The 9,283-nt window shown below is 35.1% G+C and overlaps 1 protein-coding gene across 1 annotated transcript; it reads left to right on the top strand.

The window, feature by feature from the left end:
• Positions 1–349: 349 nt before the first annotated feature.
• Positions 350–2,539, top strand: LOC133807451 (small ribosomal subunit protein uS9c). Its single transcript, XM_062245791.1, has 2 exons — positions 350–782; positions 2,067–2,539. The coding sequence occupies exons 1-2, from the start codon at positions 450–452 to the stop codon at positions 2,352–2,354; spliced, it is 621 nt and encodes a 206-aa protein (XP_062101775.1). The 5' UTR covers positions 350–449; the 3' UTR covers positions 2,355–2,539.
• The last annotated feature ends 6,744 nt before the right edge of the window (positions 2,540–9,283 follow it).

Raw genomic sequence — 9,283 nt, 5'->3', positions numbered from 1 at the left:
ATCTCAAGAAAACTAACCCCGGGATCTTTTTTACAAGAGAAGGATCACGGTGAGGCATGGTGGTCGACGACGTCTACGATGGGGAAGGATGAAGGTGTTAGGGTTCGGCGTCAATGGAGTAAGAGAGAGAGAGATTGATATGGTGGAGGGAGAGGGATTGTTTAAATGAGAGGGGTAATTTTGTCCAAAAATGTGCAGGGAGCATAATTTTTCGACTTTAAATTATGTACGCAGATTTTTACAATAAGGTCTACTAATAATCATAAAGCCTCTAATTTCCCTTCCTAAATCCTAATCAGTATCGTTCGCCGAGTCGGGGCAATACCGTCAATTCATACACATTATCCCCATCTTGTTCCACTTCTGCAGCTCGCTAAATTCATTCCACTCCAAAGGTCTCTACAAAATCCTAACTCTCTGAGATACACAGAGAAGGCTTGAAGGAGATAATGGCGGTCTCGGTTGCATCCCTCACCTCTTCCCTATCATCTCTCTCTTTTTCCTCTCAGGTTTCTTACAAATCAAACTGTCTTTCCTTTCGCCGACCAAGGCTTATCTCAGTCTCCCATGTCGCCAAAGTTTCTCCGCTCGTTGTTTCAGCGACGGTTGCGTCGCCTGAAGGAGTGGAGACCGCCGACCTTACAAAGTACGTGAAATCGAGGCTCCCAGGTGGATTCGCAGCGCAAACAATCTTCGGTACTGGTCGAAGAAAATCCGCCATTGCTCGAGTTGTTCTCCAAGAAGGCACTGGAAAAGTAATCATCAATTACCGCGACGCCAAGGTCTATCACCTCCCTTTATCTCTTTATACACTTACGTATAAACATATTTGGTAACTAGTGCGTTTATGCATCTATCACTGCGTAATTTTGTTCTGTGTTTGATTTTTTTTCTCTTCTTTTTCCTTATCTATTCTTTTTATGGTTTTCGGGTTTGAATAAAAATGTTAGGGTTTACTAATTTTCTCATTTTTGAATTACTTTCTTGCATCGTGCAAGGTAATAGTGTGTCTACTGTAGTGTAGAGTTGTGTGGTTTTTTTTTGCTGGAAGAGAAGTTAGGATTACTCCAAGATGGTAATTTTTTTTTTCAATTTTACTAACTATAATTAAGTAAATTTGATTCTAGTTAAGGTAGAAACAGATAATTCATTGTGTAAATTACATACTGGATATATATATATATATATTTATATGTTGAACTTTATACATTTTTTTGAATTTTTGATGTTTTAGAATTGTAGTGTTGCTTTAATAAAATATGAATGAGATGAGCTCTCATCTTCTGTTACTGTATCGTCCATCAAGTTTGCTCTTGCTATCAAAACAGGTACAATAGCGTATCTTGTATCTTTTGGTGCTTTCATGTTGGAGAATATACCATCTTTTGTGGCTTTGCCCATGATGATCAAGTCGAGGACTGTAAATTGTTTCGTTCATTAATGCTTTCCAGCTTTTGCTCTTTATTTTCTTAAAGTAGGCGGCTTTCATGTGAAGAGGTTCATTATCCTTTCAAAGGCTTCTATTTTTTCTTTATCTAATTTCATAGTTGCTGCAGTCTCATTGTCTTCTTGAATTTGAAGAATAATGAAAAGCTTTTCCTAACCTCTAGAAAATGCTAAAGCTAACTTATACTTTTCTGTAATCACTGCACTGGTTTGTGGGAGATATGCACACATGTGAACATTTTATACAACTGTGTATGGATTCGAAATTAAATGGTAAAGCTAGCTAACACATATTTTCCCTATTACTTGCCTCTTAGTTGTGGACACTTGCTCCTGACTTTTTGTGGATTCGAAACAAAGATTAAAGTTTGAAAATTAGTTAATGAAACATTTGATCTCAGTCAAAACTGATATTGCTTGAGTTAACTCTGCTAAGCCAAAACATTCAGTGGTGCCTGTACTGGGATTGAAAATACTACTGGGCAGTACTGTGGTTTGACAAAAGAATTAGGAAAATCGAAAGCTGGTTTGGTTCTGCTTACTCTTGTTTGGCAGTAACTTCTATTAGATTTGTGAAAGATCATGTTATATTTTGTGACTGGGGCTTTTAATTTATGCAGGAATACCTTCAAGGTAACCCATTGTGGCTACAGTATGTCAAAGTTCCATTGGTCACTTTGGGATATGAAGGTAGTTATGATGTTTTTGTGAAAGCTCATGGTGGTGGCCTCTCTGGTCAAGCTCAGGCAATCTCCCTAGGCATTGCCCGTGCATTACTAAAGGTTAGTGAGGACCACAGGACGCCACTGAGAAAGGAAGGGCTTTTGACGAGGGACTCCAGAGTTGTTGAGAGGAAGAAGGCTGGTCTCAAGAAAGCTCGTAAAGCCCCACAATTCTCCAAACGTTAAGTTATGTATGCTTTCCTGTGCCGTGCCTCCCACAAGAAGGGAAACTGAAGATAACTATTTTAAGCTTTGTAGTGGAATCATTTTTTTCCTTCTCAAATTTTTGTATATCTCTTTTAGCTAATGTTGTTGTACTTTGATATTGCAATTGGCATGATAATCAGTTAATGATTCTTTTCTATCGAAAATTTTAATCACTCAAGATTATACCAATTTGACAAGGGAAATTTGATATTATATGCTTAAAAATTAAACAAGGTAAAAATTAAACCCAAAAAATAAACATATGATAGTTATCATACTTTTTCAATTTCTTCCCCAAATTATCCCTCACTTTTCAACTTCCCCTCATTTTCTCTAACTCCCTTCTCTCTCCTCTTTCTCGCCATCTCTCTGTTCTATCTTCTCACCAGCACCGAACCCAGCCACCGAGCCGAACCTAGCCACCCAGTCGAACCCAGCCACCCCGCAACGCCACACCGAACCCAGCGACCCACACGAACACACCAAACCCAGCGACGAACCCAGTGACCCACGCGAACCAAGGAACGAAAGGTCGGACCTCCGAGAACCGCACCAGTCTCCGATCACTGCCGCCACCGCCATTTGAACCCACGGGAACCAAGGTTTGTTTTTTATATTTTTCTTTTAATTTCTCTTTTTAATTCGAACCAAATTGGTGTATTTGAGGTTAGTTTGTTGTTTTAGAACTGAATTCTGTGATTAATGTTTAGATTTATACTATTTTGTGTTTGGGGAAGAATCTGGGTATCGGGACATTGCTTTTTCTTTGGTTTCTTATAAATTTGAGATATTAAGCGATGCTGTGCGACTTATCATGACAAGTATGGTTGCTTCACGTTGTTTGTGTTTGCTTTGCAATTTTTGCGATTTTAATTTAAAAACCTTATACATTTTTTCTGCGATTCATTGCGATGTTTGTGCGATTCACAATTGTAGTTTTGCGAGTTCTTTTGCGACATTTGTGCGATTAATAATAATTCCTATTTTTAAAAATGCAGATGACTCTAAAGCTCGTTCTCCCATTGTCCGAGCATTTTCCAGGGCGTATCTGCTACAGAGGGAACATGTACTTCGCAATGATATCGCACAAGTATCGCACACAGATAAAGTCGCCCACAAATCGCCCAAAAATCACCCAAAAATACTTAGTTTTTGCCACACATATAACATCGCACAAAATCGCAATAGCATCGTTCGAATGTCGCATAGTTTCATCCCTAACCTTTGACTTTGGTAGAAATCGCACAAAATCGCAATTTATCGTTCAAAAATCGCAAAAAAACGAAAAACCCAGAAAAAAAAACGCAGAAAACGGAGCATAGTCTACTTTCATTTCAGAACACAAAATGAACAAAATACAACCAACAATGTGCAGATCCATACAACTTACACTAAATATAACAAAAGCCAACAATATTTTGCATAAAAAACACTTACCCATTGCTTTTGGGTGAGAAAAATGAATGTGGAGATCGGTTGAGTGTGTGGGAGGTCCGGCTGAGGTCTAGCTGAGGTTGTGGTGGGTGGAGGTCCGGCTGACTACAAGCCGTGGTGGTTTTTTTTGGTCTGAGAGAGAGAGAGCGAGAGAGAGAGAAATGAAGGTGACTTTTTTTTTTGTTTAGAATAAAGGTATTTTTGGGATGAAAAAGAATTAAAAAAATAGTTAAAAAATATATAATTAGGTAATATAGTTAAACATCATGTGTTTAATTTTAGCATAAAATGTCAAATTTCCCTTTGACAACCCTTTCTTTATTAATAATGTCTAGTAAAATCAGCATTATTTATGGGCCATTTGGAGGATTTAATAAATAAATTGAGGATTTTGTATAAACGTATATTGTCATACCGTTAAAAGACTAAACAGCTTGAAAAAAAAAATGAATATATTATAATGTAATTATGATAAAATATAATTACTTGCTTTTATAATGTGGAATTTACACCTCAATTGACTATTTTTTGTCATTTATTTATTTATATGGGACTTGCAATTTTTTATTGTTTTTATGGTTTTTTTTAATCTTTTTAAATATATGGTTCTTTTTCTTCATATAAACAAAAGTTTTAGAAAATAAGACATGGTTAGTGACTTATTTAAGTTGTAATATGTTTAATGGTAGTTTATTTATTGTTATTTCTTTTTTAGTTTAAACACATTTAAATTATTTCTAAAATATTTTTATATTAATACTTTTTTTTGAAAAATTATATTTAACACATTAAAACTGTTTTCCACAATTTTTTATATTCAGTTTAAAATTTAAATTTAATAAATAAGCTTCTTTTTTTTCTTTTTTCATAATTTTTTATTTTTATGGAAAAAAAATTACATGTTTTTCTCCAAGAAAAAAATTCAAACATTTTATTTTATTATATTCCCACTTTTTTTTACACATTTTTGAATGCCATGTTTCTACTAATCCATCATTGCATCATCACATTAGTAGAAAAACAAATGGCTTAAATGCATAATTATGCCTCAGAATATTTATTCAGCCAAATTCCATAGTTTTTAGTAATTATTCTCCTAGAAAATTTCTCAATCACCAAAAGCATATTTTATTATGTAGGCACACAATTGAAATCCAAATTTGATATATTAGAAAGAACTTTGTTTCAGGAGCAACTCTATACTACAATTCGGTTTACACCGTTATTCGTCAACTTAAATATGAAGAGCACTAAATACAGAATTAAGAAAATAAATAAGAATAATCGGGATTTTACGAGATTCAGCAGTTAAAAACTGCATAGTCGACGAGTCGATATTATTGAGTAGTGGTATTCTCTTAAAGCTTTTACAAAGTAATTTAGCAGAGTATTCTCTGTACCAAATTGTGAGTATTCACAAATGAAATTCTCCAATCTATTTATAGACCGGTTAACAAAATATCTTTCTTTTATTTCAAGAAGTTACAATTCAAATTTGAAATACAAATAATTAAATACATTAATCATATAATATCCCACGATATTTGAGATTTAATATCAGATAATAACAAATCCCCAAGAAATAGAGATTTCCTAACAGCAACCACGTTCAAACTGAGTTACCAACCTCGAACATACAGTTTACACACTTTCGAGATCGACCAACATCACGAGCTCGTCATTCTTGTTAGCCTCATCATTAGCCAGCGATTTCATCGAGCTTAACCTTCGGAGATCAAACTCTTCAAGCTTGTAATGAAGGTTCGAATTGCACTCATATTCCTTGGTGAAGATCCATCCTTTCGAGCTTGATACTTAAGCTCGAACCTTCTTAACTGGTGCTCGGTCGCCAATAGGAACAAGTCAAGAAACATGTTAATTTACACAACTGTTGAGCCATTACTTAACATTTTCGAGCTTACACTTTACGAGCCTACATTTCGAGGCTCATTTATAACGATTTCAAAATTTGGGTGTAACAAATTCAAAAGATATTATTTAATATACATAACAAAAAAAAAGTACTTGAGAGATATAATGAATTTGTACATTTGGGAAATGCAAAAGAAAAAAAAAATAGGGCTTTCATTTCAATGGATTGTGTCCAACTTCACATTCATTCCTTTCCTAACACACATATGTGCGGAGACAAGTTTTGAGTAAAAATTTTATTTAAAAGTCATTTCTTAAGAAATAAATTACGAATGAAAAAGAGATACAGCAATAAGAATAAATTGCATTTTTGCCGCTTGAACTTTTGACAATACCAGATTGTGCCCCCTAAAATATACGGTCGATTGAAATTTCCCCATGAATTATTGATACTATCAGATCGTGCCCCCAGTTATGATTTGCATAAAATAATTAGCATTTTGCCCCCCGAACTTTGAAAACTACTAAATTGTGCCTCCATTAATTATAAAAGTTTAAAAATATATTTTTCTATTAGTTCTTAAAAAGTTAAAGAAAAATTATTAAAAAAATTCAATAAAAGACTTAAATTATTTAAAATTCCTTTTAAAATATATTTAAGTTTAAAAATATTTTTTAAAAGAAAAATTAAATTGTTACAATTAAAACAAAACATATTCCCTTCTTCTTCTTTATTCTTTTTTATTAATTTTTGTAATTATTTTATATTTTTTCATTTTTGCCCCCTAAAATCATTTTAAAAGTTAAATATATATAAAATATTACAAATTAAAATGTACTTATTTTAAAAGAAATATATATAAAAATTAATTAATTAAAAACATTGGAAAAAAATGAAAGAATAGAAAGTAATTTAAAAAATATATTAAAAAATAATAAAAAAGAAGGGAATATGTTTCTTTTTTATTTGTAACAATTTAGTTTTTCTTTTAAAAAATATTTTTAAACTTAAACGTATTTAAAATGAATTTTAAAATTTTTACTCTTTTATTTAATTTTTTAAAAATTTTGTAAGAATTAATTAGAAAAATAGATTTTATATTTTTATAATTAAATGGGGCACAATTTTGTAGTTGTCAAAGTTCGGGGGGGAGTAAAAATGCTAATTATTTTATGCAAATCGTAACAGGGGGCACGATCTGATAGTTTCAATAGTTTAGAGGGAAATTTTAACAGACCGTATATTTTAGGGGACACATTCTAATAGTGTTAAAAGTTCATGGGACAAAAATGATATTTATTCTAGCAATAAATATAACATAAAAATGTGACACAAACTTAAGAATATCATATTATGACACTCATTTGTATTATTATTTGTGCTACTTGTAGTGGACAAAATATGTATACATAATAAAATGTCCAACAAGTCAGCCAAACTAGCCTGCCATGCCCAATAAGCCAGCCAAACTAGTTAGTACGATCCAACTCGATGCAAACGGAATCACATATACTAAATGAACCACCTGAATGGCCAATCCATATCCGGACTCGAATCTGGATATGCTCAGTCAGCCAGGGAGCTTGAAATGATCAAGGCACATACAACCCTTCCTAGGAATTTCGGAGGATAACTACTCGAAGCGAGTCATGCGGAACTGGAAGGCGGAGGAGCAACGGTAAGGAAAAAGACTATAAGGAAGATGCTAAGGGGAAAGTAGAAATCCATCTGATAACCATTACTCTGAATACTCTTGTTGACTAGCAAGATTCCCTCGAGCCGATCCGGTCAAGTGAGTCGAACTAGTCAGTTTGACCTGACCAGATTTTTGAGCTCCACCATCTCCTGACCACAAACCAGTCAAAATGACCTGACCTCACTGTTGAGCTCCACTGTCTCCTGACCATGAACCAGCCAGACTGGCCTGACCTAACTGTCGAGCTCTGCCATCTCCTGACCACGAACCAGTCAAATTGACCTAACCAGACTGTCGAGCTCTGTCGTCACCTGACCACGAACCAGTCAGACCGACCTGATCGGACTGTCAAGCTCTGTCGTCACCCTAATCATCATTCTACTTACTTATTCACTATTCCTTACGTTATTATTTTAGTTTTTCGGTTATCTTTAACAAAAATATGACTAACTTGAGCATCAGAGTCCCTTTGGCTGACACCCCACCGGTACTCCAAATTGAACTACCGCCTCCTTCTTTGTTCTTGACATGTTGCTGGTGCTCGTTTCATCAATTGTAGGAATCAACCTCTACAATTTGTCGCCCACCATGGGGCCCTAGCAATCAGATGATTGAAAAATAATCAATGAGTTCACTTGAGAGCTATGTCAGACGTGACTGAGACACCCGATCTGGCCACCCAGCTGGCTGCCCTTACTGCCCAAATGAGTAAGGGTCGCAAAAAAAAAATGAAGAGGCTCGAAACTGAGAATGCTGACCTGCTCGTGCGAATGGAAGCCATGTCGTCTCAGGCAACCGAGGTCCAGCCATCCTGCTTCCAAGGCCCCATTAGAACCTTTGGGTGAATTCACCCCTATCTCTAACAATGATGGATTGAGTCAAACAAATCCATCATCCTTTGTTATGTGTTAGTACGAGTTCATTTTGATTGCATTAGTACGAGTTCATTTTGATTATATATGGATGATGGATGATGGACATTGGATCAAATCCATCAACCTCTCAATATCACTTGCTGAAGTTGTAGTGACGTTAAAAGGACTTGGAGACAAAGTGACGTGGCCTAAAAGGATGAGAACACCAGCCAACCTGTAACGTCCTAAAATTTCTAATAAGGCTTAGCGCCTTGATTACTATGTCAGGAGGGCATAATTGGATGTTATGTGTTAGTATGAGTTCATTTTGATTATATATGTGAATACGATATGGCTATTGATGCATGTTTAAGTGTATTAAATGTGCTTATATGACCGATTTTGTTAAAAATGACATTTTTGTAATTTTTGACCTGTTGTGGGTATATTTGTATTATGTATGCTTTACGAGTGAGAACACATTATTATGTGGATATATTTGAGATGTGTGGCCCGATACGATCGTAGCGAGCAATTTGGCGGAAAAGTCACATTGGGGATAAATACCCGACTCGGGGTGAGCCTAGGGGTATTTTAGTAAATTGGTGAAATACCGTGGGTATTAGAATATGAGTTATAAATGAGGAAAAATATTGGTGTTTGGAAGATTAGTGGGGTTAATTGGGAATTTATAGTGTTATTTGAGGTTTAGGAAGAAATGATGGCAAATGACAGTTTTGCCCTTGGAGGCAATAAAGGACTAAGGTTGAGGCTAGGGGCATTTTAGTCTTTTCCTTAGCCTTAGATTACCTTAATTCCCTAGAAACACTTAGAAAATCATAACAAAGCAAAAAGGAAACACTCAGCAAATCCCAATTTCTCTCTCTCTCTCTCTCTCTCTCTCTCTCTCTCTCTCTTTCTCTCTCTCTCTCGTTTGTTCTCTCTCTCTTGGGCACTGGGCACTTGGCGAACTCTTGAAATTTTAAGAGGAAAGGCTTGGAATTTTGGTGAGCTAGAAGGATTTTAGGGTTGGGGATTTGCTGGAGATTAA

The sequence above is a fragment of the Humulus lupulus genome, chromosome X (assembly GCF_963169125.1).
Source record: "Humulus lupulus chromosome X, drHumLupu1.1, whole genome shotgun sequence".
In the NCBI taxonomy this organism is placed as follows: Eukaryota; Viridiplantae; Streptophyta; class Magnoliopsida; order Rosales; family Cannabaceae; genus Humulus; species Humulus lupulus.
Note: the sequence above shows the minus strand (reverse complement) of the source record. Positions and strands in the feature narration are given on the sequence as shown.